This window comes from Lutra lutra, chromosome 13 (genome assembly GCF_902655055.1).
Source record: "Lutra lutra chromosome 13, mLutLut1.2, whole genome shotgun sequence".
In the NCBI taxonomy this organism is placed as follows: Eukaryota; Metazoa; Chordata; class Mammalia; order Carnivora; family Mustelidae; genus Lutra; species Lutra lutra.
Genome location: NC_062290.1, coordinates 88,104,369 through 88,122,654, shown reverse-complemented (window position 1 = coordinate 88,122,654; position 18,286 = coordinate 88,104,369). Strand labels below are relative to the sequence as shown.

Here is an 18,286-nt window from a genome sequence, read left to right as displayed (position 1 = left end):
TTGTTATCATATGTTATTATCTTTAGCCTCTGGGTCTCACCTGTAACACCCTCCTATTTCCCCACATGCTTTAGTTTCTAGAACATGTTCATGTCAGTCTGCTAATTTGATCCCCAAAGCTTACTGCGGCCAGGTAGCTAAGGCAGGGGCTGTGAATCTCTTTTCAGAGGGGGCAACTGAGGTCCAGCCGGACAGAGGTGGGCCTCCCTGCCCCCAGGGCCCACGATCCCTGCAGACCCTGTGCTGTGACATGGAAGGCACCTTCCTCTCCAGGTAGCCCCCTGGAGTTGGGTCCACAGCCTGACAGTTGTCCCCGCCCCCCTCATCAACAGTCCTTGCCAGCTGCCTGCTCAGTGCCCAGCCTGTGTTGGGCATTGATGGTGTAGAGAGGAAGCAGCCCAACTTCTGTCTGCCCTTGAAGCACTCCCAAGCCAGGGGAGGCAGAGGTGGGCATCCACAGCCCCGGTACTGAGTGATAAGCGTTGGCAGTCAGGGGAACATGGGGCTGTGGAGGGAAAGGGGCATTAGTGAAAGGCTCTCGGTGTCTAGCCAGACAGAGGGAGGTGAAGGGCATTCTGGGCAGAGGGCACTGCACAAGCAAAGGCCCAGGGCCAGAAACAGGAGCTGGCAGCAGGCGCGTGGGCGGCAGCTGTCTCAGCAACCAGCCCAAGCCCTCCCGGCCTGGGGCTGCCGTCTTCAAACCCTGGCACGCGGAGATGGCTTTCCCCTCCACCCCTGTGTAGCCTTCAAGCCCTCAGATTTCCTGTGGGTGGGCGGCAGAGAAGCTGTGGCCGCCAAGAGGCTCAGGGAAGAGAGGTCTGCATCAGACAGATGAGGGGCCGCTGGGCAGGGGCTCTATCTCGCTAGGTCCCCGAAGGGCAGGCTGGAGCCCGGATTCCGGGAGGGGGCCTGGGATCACATCCTGACCCGCGGAGACAGGAAACTGGCCTGGTGTCTCAGCGATTCCCGTCAGACTGACTGCACGGATCTGCTGTCCTCCTCACAAACCCCAGGCCGCCGGGCCCGAGCTGGGGCAGCCGCTGACTCACCCCGCTTCTGGGCAAACCCGGGGAGCCAAGGACACCCCGCCACCCCCCAGCAGAGACCGGGCTCTTGCACTGACTCATTCCTGACCAGAGAGGCAGGCAAGGCTGCTCGGGCAGAGAGGGAGAGCAGGAGGGGCCCGGGGCTCCCTGAGACCGTCCTAGGAAGCTGCGAAGGGCTGTGGAGGGCAGTGTTGCTCTCAGACCTAGGCAATGAGAGCCCCTGTTCGGGCCCCACAGTGGCCCTTCTCTGACCCTCTTCCGGTTGCACCCCTACCTGCACCCCCTGGGTACCTGTAGGGCCAGAGGGACGTGCCCACCCAGAGCCTGCTCCTGTCCCCGTGTCCATGCTCTGGGTCCCTGGATTCCAGAACTCCCCGCCCATATGCGCTGAGCCTCCTCCCAGGGCTGCATGGGGCTCTTTCTCATCCCATCCTAGAGGGGGCACTGCATGGCTGGTAGAAGCTTCTCCAGACCCAAAGGGAGGGCGAGGTGACTATGTTTGGGGGGCAGACATGGCAGAGCTGGAGCAATCCGGCTGGGTTGCCCACCTCTGTATTCATGAACAGGAGGAGGCGAAAAGAAAGGAGGATGGGCTGGGATCCCGGGGGGCTGCCACTCGTATTCTTATCCCAGGCCCTGCAGATATGAGGGGTCAGTTTGGTGGCAGGGCATGGATCGGGGGGCCCAGCAGGCTGGGCGGGGATGGTGTCTGCTCTCTCACTGCTGTGTCCCCGGGTCCAGCTCAGGGTCAGTCTGGCAGTCACTATCGGGTGGCAGGGTGGATGGACGGTTAATGGAAGGAAGGAAGGAGAAAACACACACTCAGGTGAGCATTCGCTGAGTGACCCTCCCCACGGGGTCAGCGGTGGCCCTCGCTGTTCATCTCTGGCTGTGGAGGGGTGTCAGTCTTGTTCTCCGCCGAGCTCCTGGATAGAGTTGTGCCTACTTCCTGTGCAAAAGCCCCAGGCTGGGCCCCAGCGCTGGTCCTCTCAGATTGGCAAATGAATGGGGGAGGGGAAGGGACATGGGCTGACCAGGGGCCCTCTGCCGGGGAGAGCAGCACGTCTCTCCTGGGAGGTTCTGGAAGCCCACTCAGTGTCCACCTGGCTAGGGACCACGACTCTGGGATGCCAAACACAGGGACCCCAGGAGGCAGGATAAAATGCAGGGGCCACACGATACTAGAACATCGCTGAGCCCACCTCCTCACTACACAGATAGGGAGACGGAGGCCCAGAGAGGGGAATGCCACAGGGAGGGAGGCGTAGCTTTGACATGTCCCAGTTCTCCCTAACTGAGGCCCACCTTTAAGGCCAACCTCCCCAGCCCCCAGAACATGGCACTCCTCTGGGTGAGTGGGCAAGGAAGGAATCACAGGTCACGAGAGCCGATCTACAACCGCGTGTTTCGCTGGGCACGGACGCCCCACCTTGCGCGCAGCACCTTACTCAGTCCTCACAAGTCTACAAAGGGGGCCTGTTGTTCAGCTGATTTTCTAGACCAGGACACTGAGGCCCAGAGAGGACCAGTGACTGCCCAGGGTCACAGGTTAATGACTGAGCCCACTTTTGAATTCAGGTCAGTCTGGCTTTGACCCCTTGCCCCTGCCATCCTGCCTGTATGTGTCCTCTGACTCGGCTGGGGTAGACGGAGGGACGGCTGGCTCCATTCTGGCCGGCTCCAGTCTGGCCCTCGGAGGGTGGGGGCCGCAGGCAGCCCCAAGGCTCCACTCCTAGAAGAATTGCTGGAAACAGCTTTCTATAAGTGGCTACTAGTGTTCAGGGCCTCCTCACCGAAATCCCCCCTTCCCGCCACCAACCGCTGGGCCAACAATGGCATCTGTGGGACACTGGCACGAAAATAGAAACGCGGTCTCCCGCCCACCCACTCAGGGAAGGGGTGGGGGTAGGCCTGAGCTGGCCCAGGTCGGAGCTAGGGGTGAGGGGCCGGCCCGGCCTGCCTGCCTCGGCTGGGCTCCCAGATTTCCCAGGGTGCCATTCGGAAGACTGGGAGCTTCGAGGTGGGGGTCGAGGCAGACCCCTTGCTTTGCCTCTGGGCTGGGGGATTAGGGGGTGGGAAGAGGGAAGTCAGTGTGTGTGTGAGTGACTCCGATGATGAGTCAGGGCTAGAGGATGGAAATGTTTGCTGTGGAAACCAGACTGGGGTTTTCTGGTAACCAGCCGGACTCAGCCAGGTCCCGGAGCTCAGAGACCCCCTGTGGGGCCCAGCTTTCCCATCTCCCTGAGCTTGCCGGCTGCTCACTTGCTGTGTGTTCCCACCCCACGGCTCTCCGTCTCTGGGCCTCAGCCCCCAGCCCCTCTCCAGCCCCCAGCTCTACCAGGAGGGCCACGGAGACACCTGAGTGGTGGGTGAAGGGCTGAGTGTCGTGACAAAGATGCCCACAAAGTTCCAGTCTCCTAACGCCCTCACCCTCGGCATGACCCGACGCTGACATCCACTTCTCTTTTCTAACTTCCTTTATTGAGGGCACCACCTGGTATCTGTTCCCAACCCCATCCTACCAAGCGGGGAGACTGAGGTACAGAGGAGCAGGGACAGTCGCCGAGCAGCAGCAACCATGATTGTCCAACCATGGATGCACACAGGGCTCTTCCCTGCCAGCTCCAAGGCTGTGCCCCCGGCCGCTCTGTCACCCGCGGAGCTCTCGCTCTGTGGATGCCCACCAAGGGCAGAGGACGGGCCTCATCCACTGTAGCCTGTCGTCAGCGTCTCCAGACCTCAGGGCCCATTCCTTTGCTGCGTGTGGGGCCCCAGAGGTCACTCCCCTGAGTGACAGATGGGGAGTCCGGGAGAGCTGCCCAGAGGTCCAGGGACTGTGGGCTCCACTCTGGCGCCCGACTGCGCCCCGGGACAGGTCCCTGGGTAGATTTCCTCCCTGAGCCTTGATTGCTGCATCTGTAAAATGGGACGATACCTGACTCTGCCTCAGGGAAAACCCATGTAACACGCTCAGTACAGGGCCAGGCATGGATTAGGCTGAACCATGTGAAATGACTGATATTCAGTTGTTTTTCTGGACAGCTTTTTTTTTAAGATTTTATTTATTTATTTGACAGAGAGAGATCACAAGCAGGCAGAGAGGCAGGCAGAGAGAGAGGAGGAAGCAGGCTCCCCGCTGAGCAGAGAGCCCGATGCGGGGCTCGATCCCAGGACCCTGAGATCATGACCTGAGCTGAAGGCAGCGGCTTAACCCACTGAGCCACCCAGGTGCCCCTCAACAGCTTTTATCCAGATAACATTTGCCCATTTCCAGTATACAATTGAATGGTTTTTAGTAGATACACAGAGTTGTGCAATCCTAGACGATTGTTCAAGCTAACAGTACATACACAATCAGAGTAAGAAGGCGGAGGTTGGGGGGGCAGGTCTATTCTCAGAGATCCTCAGTGATTCTCATTCTCAAGGGTTGTGGCAGGTCAGAGGCACTGGGCCTTTCCCAACACCCCCACAGTGGGTCTCCCTTTGCTCGGGTTAATTTCAAGTGCTCTGCCAATTACACTTCAATTTTTTAAAAAAATTAATGAATTAAATAAGAACTTCAGATAATAATCATCATCCTGGAACAAAATGTCAGTTCTGACGTTTAGCTTTTATTTCATGTTTTACCAAAATCTATTAAATCCAGTATTTAATTTTTTTTTAAAGATTTTATTTATTTATTTGACAGAGAGAAATTACAAGTAAGCAGAGAGGCAGGCAGAGAGAGAGGAGGAAGCAGGCTCCCTGCTGAGCAGAAAGCCCGATGTGGGGCTCGAACCCAGGACCTGGGATCATGACCTGAGCCGAAGGCAGTGGCTTAACCCACTGAGCCACCCAGGCGCCCCCAGTATTTAATTTTTAAAGTGTTTAGAATGTCAGGGCACTTGGGTGGCTCCTTTGGTTAAGTGTCTGCCTTCGGCTCAGGTCATGATCCCATGGTCCTGGGATTGAGCCCCATGTTAGGCTCCCTGCTCAGTAGAGAATCTGCTTCTCCCCCCTCTGTTCTTGTGCTCTCTCTCACTCTCTCACTCTCTCCCTCTCAAATAAATAAATAAAATCTTTAAAAAATAATATGTTTAGAAAGCATAGGTATTAAATTTTTAAAATATTTATGTAACCTTTACACCCAACACGGAACTCGAACTCACAGCCCTGAGATCTAGAGTTGTACGGTCCTCTGGCTAATAGCCAGATACCCCTAGAATACATAAATATTTGAAAAAATTGACTAAAAAAGATATTTTGAAAACCAAAAGGTTATAAACCCATTAGAAAACACTAATCAAAAATGTGAACTTATAAAATATAAACTTGAAACCTCTATTATCGTTCTATAAATTCGCATAAGAATAGTGATCCACAGGCAATGTCAATAGCTCACTAAAATGAAACAGCTACTTGTAAAACATTGAAAATGAAATCATGTTATTTGCTCTTTTGTTTTAAAGAGCAAAGTTACAAACAAAGAGTGACTATGGTGTGATTATTGACTAACGGAAATATTTCTGGGCAGATTTTTCCAGGGGCTGAAATGCGCTGTTGGGCTCTGTGACATCAGCTGGGGTAACGGCCAGGAGATAATTGGAAGTGAAATCTAAAACTTTCCACTGATGTCTTTATCTTGAAATACCTCTCTCCTTTTTGATAAGCGTAAGGAGATTTGGGGCATCAGGTTTCATCTCTGTTGGAGAGGCCGCCAGCTCCAGAGAGCGGCTGAATTAATTTCTCAGTAGAGTGTTTCCATTGATCATTGTGCTCGTGAGTCTGCGGCTGGGCTCCTGAGGCTTATTCCTGCCCGTTCACTGGTTCAGAAAGTCTTTGAGCAGATCTGAGGTCCTGTTCTTTTCTTTTTTTTCTTCTCTTCTCTCCTCTTTCCTTTCCTTTTCTTCTCTTTTCTTTCCTTCCTTCTTTCCTCCTTCCTCCCTTTCTCCCTCCTTTCCTCCTTCCCTTTCTTTCTTTCTTTTTTTTTTTAAAGATTTTATTTATTTATTTGACAGAGAGAAATCACAAGTAGGCAGAGAAGCAGGCAGAGCGAGAGAGGAGGAAGCAGGCTCCCCACTGAGCAGAGAGCCCGATGCGATGCAGGGCTTGATTCCAGGACCCCGAGATCATGACCTGAGCTGAAGGCAGAGGCTTAACCCACTGAGCCACCCAGCCGTCCCCTCCCTTTCTTTTTATTTCTTTCTTTTCTTTTCCTTCCTTCCTTCCTTCCTTCCTTCCTTCCTTCCTTCCTTCCTTCCTTCCTTCCTTTAAGTCTTTTCTTTCTTTCTTTCTTGGGGCTCCTAGGTGGCTTAGTTGGTTAAACATCCTTTCTCTGTCTCTCAAATAAATAAAAGCTTTAAAAAATTATTTATTTGAGAGCACAGCGGAAGTCTCAAAGGGAAAGGGAGAAGGACAGAGACTCTCAAGCCAGACTCCATGCAGAGCACAGAGCCTGACACAGGGCTCAAAGCCACGACCCTGAGATCACGACCTGAGCAGAAACCAAGACTTGGACACTTAACAGACCACAGCATCTGGGCGCCTCTGAGGTTGCTCTTTCAAAAGAAGTTCTGCCTTGGGGATCGCCGTGTCCTTTTCCTTCTTGGGAATAAGGAGGTGTAGAAAAATGTGGAGCCTTATGGTTAAAACGGAGGCCTCCCCGGTCTGTAACCTAGCTATGCACATACTTGTTGTGTGATCCTGGGCAAATGACTTCACCTCTCTGTGTCTCCTTTTCAAAAATGTGAGTTAAGTGAGAATAACGTCTTAAGGTTGTGAGGATGAAACGAGTCAATACATAAAGCCCTTGGGACAGTCCTGGAACACAGTGAGCACTGCGCAGGTGTTAGACTTGATTACTACCGGGCTGGGGCTGTTGTTGTGAAGGCATTCTAAGTGCACACAGCACGATCAATTAACATTTTTCATGCAGTAGGTACCCCCCAGGACGTAATGATTTCAAGTTCACAGTCTTATAGCAAAATGATGGTACTATATCAACAAAAATATGGGCATTTTAGTATTTTAAACTAGGAAGGCAAACAGGAATGTAGGAAACCGGGAAGAGGTTGTTGCCTTGATCCTGCTGCCTAAGAATAGAGAAAGGGCAGAGGGTACTGTCCAAGTCACGCAGATGGTCCCAGGCCTTTTATGCAGCGGGCACACCACAGAAACAGCAAACTTTCATCCACTGTTGGATAAAGTTCAGGCTTCTTGCAATTTTTAAAAAAATCTCTGGATTTGATGAAACCAATCAACCTGTACCCAGCCAATATTTTTTGAGCTTCTCCCGATGGCCAGGCACAGTGCTGGGCCTTGGGAGGCCGGGGCAGCCCAGTGGGGCAGGGAGAGTGGAGGGGAAGCTGCTGAGGAGTGAGTCTTCACGACTGATCTGGGTGGCACAGCCTGTGCAGGTCTGACTGGTCCGTATGTGTGTGTCACTCTCCTGTCCCCACCCTAGGATCTGTCGGAGCTGGAGCTGACTGTCCAGAAGTCCAACCAAAATGGCACTCGGCCCCGAGAGGTGCTTCTGGTCCTCAGTGCAAACAAGAATATTCTGCTGCGGTTGCAAGCCCCAGGGATCCCCCTCAACCTGGCCTTCGTGAGTGTGTACCCCTGACCGTGGGCTGAGGCTCTGAACATGGGAGGCCCCTGCTGTCTGTCTCTGTGGGCCAGGCTCTCCTGCCCCAGCCACCGTGCCTCTCTTTTTCATTCTGATGTTATTCACCCTGCCCGGTGAATCCCATGGGGCCCTGCCTGAAAGAACTCTGAAGGCGTCAGGGTCTGGGGCAAAGAGACCAAACCCAGATGTGGGAGTCAGGTTGAAGGGCAACCCTGGCCAAGGCCAGTCCTCTTGCCTAACTGGTCTTCCCATCTGCCCAGTGGCAGAAGTGCATCCAGTGACCTCCCATAACATAATCTGGTTACTGTCTTTGGAAAAGTTACAAGATATGTTTGAAAATATTTAAGTACAGAGGAAGAGGAAAACTAACAGGGTATTAATAGTAGTTATGGTGGGGGAAACGGGATTGGGAGAGACATTTTATTTATTTGTGCTTCACACTTGGTGGAATTTGCGAGATTTGCTCTAATGAACATGGTCTACATTGGAGAAAAAATATCTTGCAAAAATTCCAGTTTTAAGTGTCAGGCACGTCTGCCAGAGAGAGGAGGTCAATGGGCTGGGACCCACAGCAAGGGGTGGGGTCCAGGCTAGAGGAGGTGGGGTGACCTGTGCGCACTGCCTCCCCCACTGGAAGGCCCTAGGAGGTGGTCCCAGATGCGAGCAGCTGCTGTTTACAGCCAGAGAAAGCAGAGGCCAGGGGTGGGGGCAGACAGCAAAGATAATAAGGGGGAGAGAAACACAAAGAAAAATGGAACTAAGAAGAGCCGGCCTGTTGTGGGAGGGTTAGGCGGACAGACATTCAGACAGACAGAGGAGGAGGGGAGCTGGGAACCTAACACAGACCTGGATCCAGGGCTGCCTGGGAGACAGGCCCAGAGACAGAGGTTGGGGGTGGGGTGAGGAATCCAGGCCCACAGCAGGCACCACAGAGACAGACAGACAGGGCCAGTGTGAAAGCCCAGGGACACCCGGAAGCCAGGCAGGAGGGCAGAACTGGACCAGCCCCATGTGGCAATTGCCTCAGTTCTCAGTGGAGTAAATCAAAGCCCTGTGGAGAGCCAGGGCTTGCCAGGGCTCCTCCTCCCCCTTAACTTCCCCTTCCGGTTCCTGGGTTCCTGGGCGCTAGAGGCAGGGATCTGAGCCTGGGACGGTGGGGGGTGGGGGGGGTATGACGCAGGGAACATGAAACTCACCCGCAGGGCAGGAAGGTCACAGCAGCTGCTGGCTCCGGCCTGGGCCAGTCCTTCCTCCTAGAGCTAAGAATACTCAGGGATGGGGGTGGGGTATTGTTGGAGTGGGCAGGGGGTGGCGCGGAGGCTATAGCTACCTGAAAGAGGACAGGGACTTCCCCAGAGGGACCCCAGTCGGGTTTGGAGCTTAGACCTGTGTCTGACCCAGCACCAGTGACAGACAAATGCTTCACCCTTCATCCCTGTTACATCCCCATTTTACAGATGATGACCCTGAGAGTCTGGCTGGGTAAAGGTCCCTAACCTCCTCCAGCTCTAGAGCACTGTGCCAGCCCTTCCGTCACAGGGTCTGAGCTCCCCACCCAGGTGCTCACCACTTTGCCCCCTTATTTAAATCCTGCTCCATTCTAGGTGGACCTTTCTATGGTGTCTGCCTACTGCCACTGCCAGGCAGTCCCCCTTAGTATGTAGCTGAAGTCCTCAGGTTGCTGTGGCTTGAGAGCAATGCCCTTGGCTTTGAAGATGGAATGTGAGGGAGTTTGGGGCCCCAACAGCTTCCTCTGAATCCTTTGGCTTCCGCAGAATACCTCTTCCAGGAAGTCTTCCCTATTTCCTTCCGCAGGCCCACCAGGGTCTCCCCTTGAGGCCTGGGCAGCAGAGGCAGTGAGGTTCCAGAGCCACCCACGTTCCCCTCCCTGTCCATCCAGACACCTGTCTTGTTCCCTCCTATTCAGTAACATCCTCTGTCTCCTGTTGTTCCAAGTGACTTGATGCATGACTCGTTTCTGGATGCTAAGATCCCCCAGGGCAGGGCCAATCCCCATTAGTCTTTTGTTCATTCATTTATTCATGTTTCTGCTTTGCTTCCTTCCTTCCTCCCTTGTGCAGGGAGCACCCGCGGTGTGCTAGGTCTGGGTAAAGCTGACATGTCAGGAAAGTCAAGTGTTGCTCAGTGCCCACTCTGTGTCCGGCACCACGCGGGGATGGGCCGGGCAGACGCTGTGCCCCACAGACCCCAGCCACATGATGTCCCAAGTGTGGGTTGTATAAGTAAGACTGGTGGGGTGGGGAGGTGATGTTCGGACAGTGGGATAAACAAGGATATGTCTCTGTCCGGCACCAGGTACAGAAGGACGATGAGACAGATCTGGCTCTAGGTGGGATGCTGATGAGGGTCTCTGGGCTGCCTCCAGACCCATCAGCCTCCGCATTCTCCACCCTGCCTCCTCCCCTCAGCCAACTGACTGCCTCCCCAAATTACTTCCCAACCTCCTGAACGGGACAGAGGGGGTTTGGGGCCCAGGAGCAGCACCCTGAGCCTTCCTGTGTCTTCCTAGAACCCCACACTGATCTTCCAAGGGCTCCCAGGAATCAACGCCACACAGCTGCCCCCCTTCACCACCCAGAACCAGTTTCTCGACTGGGCAAAAACAAAGGGCCCCATCGTCTCTGTTGCTGAGCTGAACGACCCTCAAAGCGTCCTCCTCCGCCTGGACCAAGGTCAGCTTCCCTTGTAGCCTCTATGGACTCAGGTCTCCGCTCTGAAGAAATGTGAATTCCTCTGGCACATTTCTCAGATGTGCACACTAAGCCTCCAAAATGGGATGTGATTTGCCCCAGGTCACATATAACAAGTCAGTGCTCTATCGGGACAGTCATTTTTGCCCTAGAAAGCCGCACTTTTATTTATTGTGAACCTACTATGTGCTCAGTCCTATGTTAGGCATTTGGGGACTCTGCACGGACAGACCCAGACCCTGCCGTCCTGGAGCCAACACTTGTGAGGAGATGGCCGTAAATACGTACACAGATGAATAAATTCCGTAATTTCAAAATAATTGAATAATTATAATTCCATATAATAATTCCAAAATAATTCCATAATTTCTGGTCATGGCAAATTTCATAGGAAAGAGGAAAAGGGAGGTGATGTTCTGGTGGTCGCAGGGCTGCACCCCCAACACGTGCCATGGGTTCGTGCCTTTATTAACCCTGGGTCCACAGATGAGGAAACGGGCAGGATACCTGGCAGTAAGTGGTGGAGGGGAGATTTGAATTCAGGTCCTCCCAGGCACACCACTTCTTTGCTGCTCCATTCTGCACCCCCCTTTTACCGTGGGTGAGAGCAGGCCTCTGTATTAGTGCCCAGCTTTTCAGGGAGGGAACTGAGGTGTGCTTATCCCCACAGCCCCGAGGGCACCGTCCTCCTGCAATCTGGAACCCCTCATGGACATGGGCCAAACTCTGGACTGGAGCCCGCTCACCCCCACCTCTGTCCGGGGCTGCCGCTTGGAAGGCGTGCCTGGCCACAAGGAAGCGCACATCGTGAGGGTCCTGCCAGGCACCGAGGCCCGGTAAGGGTGCCCCCTCATCCCTCTCCACCCCCCAGCCCGCACACATCAAGCCCCACCCATCCCTGGCTAGGTAAGCGTGTTGTCGCTGTCACCTTAGCTCTGGGGCCCGCCACTGTGGGCCCTGCCCTGCCCACTTCGATGCTCCTCCCCGGCCCCACAGTGATCACAGTGCCGCCCACTTGACCCCAGGTCTGGTCCCCTCCCGACCAGTCTCCATCAGGCCCCGCCCAACCCCGTGTCCCTGCCCCACACTGACTCCGGGGTCTATCTCCCCACAGGCCCCGGACGGTGACCGTGAAGGTGGAGCTGCGTTGTGCTTCAGGGGGTCCCGACGCTGTGCTTATCCTGCAAGGTCCACCCTATGTGTCCTGGCTCATCGACGCCAACCACAACATGCAGATCTGGGTGAGTTTTACTCTGCGACCCAGACCAGACAGCCCTGCGCAGGCCTGGCCAAGGCTCTCCAGAGAGAAAACCCCAACTTCCTGTGTGAGCACCCCAGCCCTGAGCCCTTCCACATCTGACCCCTTCCTCTCCATGCCAGCTGTTCTTCCTTCAGACCTTCACCCAGATGGTACCTCCTCCAGGAAGCCTTCCATCATCCCCTAGGAAGGCCCCTACCCCAGCCCACAGGGTCAGGGAACATTCCTGGAGAAGGGAACCCCACGCTGATTTGAAGGACAAACAGAAGCCAGTAGATGAGGGGAGGTGGCCCGGGGGAAGAAACAGTAGGAGCAAAGGAGTGAGTGGCCCTGAGGCCTGGCATAACCCTGGCTGGCCGGCGGTGCCCCTGCCAGGCTGTGTGCCCCCTGACTGTGTCTGTGGTTCCCTGTTCTGTCATTAGACCACTGGTGAATACTCCTTCAAGATCTTTCCAAAGGAGAACATCCGTGGCTTTCCGCTCCCGGATACACCCCAAGGGCTGCTGGGGGAGGCCTGGAGACTCAACGCGAGCATGGTAGCATCCTTCGTGGAGCTCCCTCTGGCCAGTGTCATCTCACTGCAGTCCCACAGCTGCGGTGAGCACCCTCTTCCCTTCCCTTGCCCTGTCCTGGGATCAGTGGCGGTGGCACCGCTGTGAGCAGGGCACTTGCATCAGCCGGCAGAAGCCCCGTCTTCCCCGTCTGCGGGCCAGGACAGTGAAAGTAGCTAGTTAGGGAAGCACTGGGGGCCCGGTGCCCAGGGAGCACTCAGTGACTTGCCCGCTGTGACTCTGCTGCCCTGCAGGTGGTGGGCTGCAGACCTCTCCCCCACCCGTCCCGACCACCCCTCCCAAGGAGAGCTGCAACCAGGAGCTGCTCCTGTCCCTGATCCAGCCCAAGTGCTCTGAAGACGTCATGACTGTGGTGCTCAAGAAAGATCTCATCTCGGTAAGGGAACCCCTGGGAACGTGGGTAGCCAGTCCTTCCTTTAGGCCAAGAGTTTGGGGGTCTTAACCCAGGCAGGGAGACACATCTCATCCCTCTGCAAGCCTCAGTTTTCCCACTTGTGAAATGGGCTTGATGATGGACCGGCCATGCAGGAAGAATTAAGTAAGTTCTGACCCAGGGACCCTGATGTGGTGCACTGTAAGGGCTCAGTAAACGGGTATAATCATCATTAATTAATCTTAAGTGCAGGCTGAGCCGGGCGGGCACTTAAGAGTGTATCTATTCAGTATGATCTCCAACTAGGAATAACATCGGATTTTTTTACATGTGAAAAATGAGAAAAGAATATCTCAACCTTCCTACCCAAAGATGGTGGCTACCAACATTTTGGTGTTTCTTTCTGGTGTTTCTTTGTGTATTTCTTATATGGTGTCATCTCCAATGCACTTGTCTGTCTCCCGCTATCTTCGCTTACTGTATTTTTAGAACTTTGACATATGTACTTCATGTCGCTTTAATAAGCACAAATTATTCCATCATATTGACATGTCATAATTAACTCCTCCCTTGTTAGAGACTGAGGTTGCTTCCAATTATGCAACATTATAAATACACAGAAAATATCACCATGCACTCTTTATATAGGATTGTTTTCTTAGGCTAGATTTCTACATTAGTGAGAGGCTGCAAGTTTTCATATACATTGCCAACCCACTTTGCAAAAGATTGTTCCAATTTTCACTGCCAATTTAGGAGAGCACTTTGACTCTCTCTCTCCAGACTATTAATTTCGTTTAAAAAAAAAAAAAGTCCTTTGCTAGGGCGCCTGGCTGGCTCAGTGAGTGGACTCTTGATTTTGGGATCATGAGTTCAAGCCCCACATTGGGTGCAAAGCTTGCTTAAAAAATAAAAATAAGGGATGCCTGGGTGGCTCAGTTGGTTAAGCAGCTGCCTTCGGCTCAGGTCATGATCCCAGCATCCTGGGATCGAGTCCCACATCAGGCTCCTTGCTTGGCAGGGAGGCTGCTTCTCCCTCTGCCTCTGCCTGCCATTCTGTCTGCCTGTGCTTGCTCTCTCTCCCTGTCTCTCTGACAAATGAATAAAAAAATCTTTAAAAAAAATAAAAATAAAATAGAATTTTTAAAATTTCTTTTAAAAATTGTGCCAACATTAGAGGTGGGACATGGTGTTCTTGTTTTATTTTTTTATTTTTTTTTTTAAAGATTCTATTTATTTATTTGACAGACAGAGATCACAGGTAGGCAGAGAGGCAGGCAGAGAGAGGAAGGGAAGCAGGCTCCCTGCCGAGCAGAGAGCCTGATGTGGGGCTCGATCCCAGGACCCTGGGATCATGACCCGAGCCGAAGGCAGAGGCTTTAACCCGCTGAGCCACCCAGGCGCCCCTCTTGATTTTCATAAGCATTTTACATTAAGAAAAAAAAAAAAAGTTGGGGACCCTCTGTCCACCATTCTTATTTGAAATAATTTTTTTTGTTATAGTTTCTAAATTTTGGCTACAGTGATTTTTGTGTTCGGGGACATTTTAAAACATTGGGCCATCTTAGCTGCCCATCTTCTCCCGTGTGATTTCTTCTGGCCTGAGGCCGGAAATTTCAGCCAGAGCCTGGACAAATCACCCATGATCTCAGGGATCTTTAGAATGACTCTTAAATTTTGTCATTCTAAAGTGCACTCCAAAGTTAAGTGCATGTGGGAATTTTGGGGGGTGTGGGGTACAGGAGCAATATGGAGTGACACCTGTCTGCTACCCATCTCTTACCACCCACCCCCCACCTCCATCTGGCCCAGCAGGTTCCAGGAGGTGCAGGAATTAGTACAGGGACAGCACGGGTTGGCATGTTTGCCGCCCAGCCCAAATTAAAAAAAAAAAAAAAAATCTGCCCATTTTCTCTGAGTACAGCATCCATATAGAAGAAAATACAAAGGAAAGGGTCTGAACAGAATTGCCCCAACATGGAACATTCTGCCCTCTCATTGACTTAAGAAATGTGGTCAGTATGCAGAGTTCGGATGCCAGGACCATGTGTCACTGAGGCTTCACCCAGAGTCATTTTTATTTGGTGGGCTATTAGCTCAGGTGGCTCTGGGTGCCTGTGGGTGTATCCTGGAGGAGAGGTGAGTTACTGGATTCAGGTGGGACCTCCAACAGCTCACTCAACTCAAAGACGCAGAGATTCTTTGATCCTAAGAGCGTGACTGAAAAATTCTAAGATGAATTCCTCTCCTACAGGAGATGTTAAACTGTGGCCCTCTGCCTGTTTTTGTCAAGTTTCCTTAGCATACAGCCACACCCATTCGTTTACAGGTGCTCTACAGGGGCTTTCAGGCCGTGATGGCAAAGTTGGGTAATTGCAGGCACCACATAGTCCCCAAAACCCAACAGATTCACCATCTGGCCCTTTATCAGAAAAATCTGCCAACTCTCTCTTGGTTTAAGAGTCTAGGGGTTTTTCTTTTTCTTTCTTTTTTTTTTTTTTTTAATTTATTTGAGAGCGAGAGAGTGAGAGCAAGAGAGCGGGGTGAGGGACAGAGGGACAAGTAGACTCCTTGACAAGCAGGAAGCCCAATGCGGGGCTCCATCCGGGGACTCCAGGATCATGACCTGAGCCAAAGGTAGACACCGAACCTGACTGAGCCACCCGGGTGCCCCACGGTCTAGGTCCTGAGACTGGATTATACTGGTGGGATCTCCATGTCCCTGGTGCTGTGGGCAGTAATTATACGTAGAACTCAAATGAATGTTTTTAATATGTCTTCATTTATTCTAATTATACATATTAGGAGAAAAGTAGCAAATCAAGCTCATGATGTCACAGATAATATTGCTTATTGCTTAGACAAGGCTAAAGACAAGAGTGAGTGTAGTTCAGGGAAAGTATGGTCTTAAATGGTCCGGTCTGATGAGATCTAACGAAAATGAAGAGGGGAAGAGAGGAATGGCTGTGACTCCGCAGCCCTGAGTTTTGTCAGTTCTTGGTGCTGGGGTGTGAGGGACAGGCCCCAGAGGGCCCCCTGCCTCCTGACGGTGCCCCTCCACTCCAACCCCGGCCCAGACTCTGAGGTGCAGCATCACAAGCCTGACCTTCTCGGACCCCAGCTGCCAGGCTGAGGACAGAGATGACCAGTTTGTCCTGCGCAGCGCCTACTCCAGCTGTGGCATGAAAGTGACAGAAAACGTGGTCCGGAATGAGGTAAGAGCAAGGGCGGTGCCTCCCTGTCCTTCCAGGCCAATGGGCCTTTGGAAGAGGAGGGTGTGGTGCTCAGTAGGAAGACAAGCTTATGAGCCATTGGTTGCCTCAGTCCCCCCATCCATGAAATGGGTGTGTTGGGCGGGATACCCTCTGGGGGTACTTCCTGACTCTGACCTCCTTGGCTCTTTCCTTACAGGTGGTCGTCAACCTCTTGTCAAGCTCATCACCGCAGTGGGTGAGATGGATGGTTACCAGATGGCTAACCCATCTGGTTTGGGGGCCTGGCACCCCTTCCTGGCCTGGGAGGGGAGTAGGCCTCAAGGAACTCAGGCCCCCATCTTGGCAAGCCATGTTATCTTCAGGCTGCCTCAGTCTCCCCTTCTGTACAATGGGAGCAGCACCCTCTTGGGTTACATTCTCAGCCTCTCAAGCCAGAAAGTTCTAGTACATACTGGCTATGTGGCCTTGTGCAAGCGAATTAAGCTTCCTAGACCCAAAGATCCTATCTATAAACAGGGGCCTAAGGATGGATCTCCCCTATGGGGTGTTTCTGAGCAGTCACTGATATCACACCTGGGAAAGCATTCACCCAGGCCTGGCGCAGAGCAAGTTCTTGATGAAAATAAGTTTTTTTTGTTTTGTTTTGTTTTGTTTTTTTTAAAGGAGGGTCAGGCAGCAACTGGGGACCATGGCTTGTGTTAGGAAACCCCACCCCCATCCCCACCCCCACCCCTTACCCTCCTGCCCGGTGCCTCCCGGACTGACCATGCCCCCCTCTCTCCCACAGAAGAAGGTGCACTGCATCAACATGGAGAGCCTCTCCTTCCAGCTGGGCCTGTACCTCAGCCCACACTTCCTCCAGGTCTCAAACACCATCGAGCTGGGGCAACAGGGCTTTGTGCAGGTACCGGACTTGACCTCTCAGGCCTGCCCGCTCTTGGGATTCTCAGAGCCTTTCTTTGCACCATTAGTAGAGGGAAGGTGTGCACTGAACTCCCCAAAGGAGGGAGCTAGCAGGGTGCTTGGTGGAGGGGAAGGCCCACACAGAGACACTGGGTGGAGTGTCCCCTCCTCCTCATTTGCTCTAGGGGGACCCAGGACTGTCCTTGACCACCAAGGTGGGCCCCCAGAATGAGTCTCACGTATTTCCCAAGGGCAGCATTGAGTAACTGACTGTGCCCTGTCACTCTTACCCACATAGGTGAGCATGTCCCCCTCCATCCCGGAGCTCATGCTCCAGCTGGACAGCTGCCACCTGGATTTGGGGCCTGATGCAGACACCGTGGAACTCATCCAGAGCCAGACCGCCAAGGGCAGCTGTGTGAGCCTGCTGTCCCCAGGCCCCAGTGGGGACGTGCGCTTCAGCTTCCTCCTCCGTGGCTACATGGTGTCCACGCCCACGACCGGCATCCTCAGCTGCACCATAACCCTGCGTTCGAGGAGCCTGTCCCCGGTGAGTGGGGGCCCAGCTTCAAGGGTGGCTTCAGGTCTAGGGTTTCCAGGAAAGGATGCGACAGCCCACGATGTGGGACCAGCTGGTAAGGGGCAGAACTACAGACTGGTGTGTGGCTTCTGGTGACCAAGGCTTACTCCTTCTGCCACCCTACAGCCTTCTGATGGCTTTGCTGTGTATTGGACATTAGTAGGATTTGCAGCTGCGTCCATCCATCCTTCCTTCCGCTGTCTATCCTTCCTTGCTTCCATCACTCCTCCCAACCATCCTTCTTTCCTTTTTGCTCCTTCCATCCTTCATTCCTGTCTTCCATCCATTCATCCTTCCTTTTCTTCCATCCATGCTTCCACTATCCATCCTTCCATCCACCCATCTATCCTTCCATCCATTCATCTGTCCACCATCCACCCATCTGTCCTTCCACCCATCTACCATCTACCCATCTTCCATCCACTCAACGTTCCACCATCCATTCATCCTTTGCATCCATCCTTCCAGCATTTCTTCCATGCATCCTTGCACTCTTCCACCCATCCATCCTTTCTTCTTTCCATTCATCTTTCCACCACCCTTCCATCTTTCATGCCTTTCTTCCTTCCGTCCAACCATCTGTCCTTCTACCATCCATTCATCCTTTGCATCCATCCTCCCATTCTTCATGCATTTCTTCCACGCATCCTTACATTCTTCCTTTCACCCACCCATCCTTTCTTCCTTCCAATCATTCACCCTTTGACCATCTTTCCATCTTTCCCACCTTTCTTTCTGCCTTTCATCCATCCATGCGTCCATCCCACCCTTCCATCTATCCATCCTTCCATCTGTTTATCCTTCCATTCACCCCCCTACCATCTATCCTTCCTTCTATCTTGCCTTCTACCATCCCACCCAGTCATCTATCCATGGTCACTCTCTCCCACCCAGCCATCCATTCGTTAGTTGATACTTCTCACCATGCCACCCAGTCATTCATCTATAGTCCTTCCACCATCCCAGTCAGCCAGCAGCCTCCTACCATCCCACCCAGTCATCTATTGACACCCATTCACCCAGG

The 18,286-nt window shown here is 53.1% G+C and overlaps 1 protein-coding gene across 3 annotated transcripts in view; it reads left to right on the top strand.

Moving 5' to 3' along the window:
* The window catches only part of ENG (endoglin), a 33,531-nt gene that overhangs the window by 10,830 nt on the left and 4,415 nt on the right, over positions 1-18,286 (top strand). For 2 of the 3 annotated variants that reach the window (XM_047699464.1, XM_047699463.1), the window contains exons 3-12: positions 7,489-7,629; positions 10,181-10,343; positions 11,032-11,197; positions 11,476-11,602; positions 12,042-12,216; positions 12,425-12,567; positions 15,642-15,779; positions 15,976-16,014; positions 16,567-16,683; positions 16,981-17,232. In XM_047699464.1, the coding sequence (XP_047555420.1) occupies positions 7,489-7,629; positions 10,181-10,343; positions 11,032-11,197; positions 11,476-11,602; positions 12,042-12,216; positions 12,425-12,567; positions 15,642-15,779; positions 15,976-16,014; positions 16,567-16,683; positions 16,981-17,232 (1,461 nt within the window). The remainder of the gene's footprint in view (positions 1-7,488; positions 7,630-10,180; positions 10,344-11,031; positions 11,198-11,475; positions 11,603-12,041; positions 12,217-12,424; positions 12,568-15,641; positions 15,780-15,975; positions 16,015-16,566; positions 16,684-16,980; positions 17,233-18,286) is intronic. The other variant, XM_047699466.1, reaches the window with a different exon arrangement.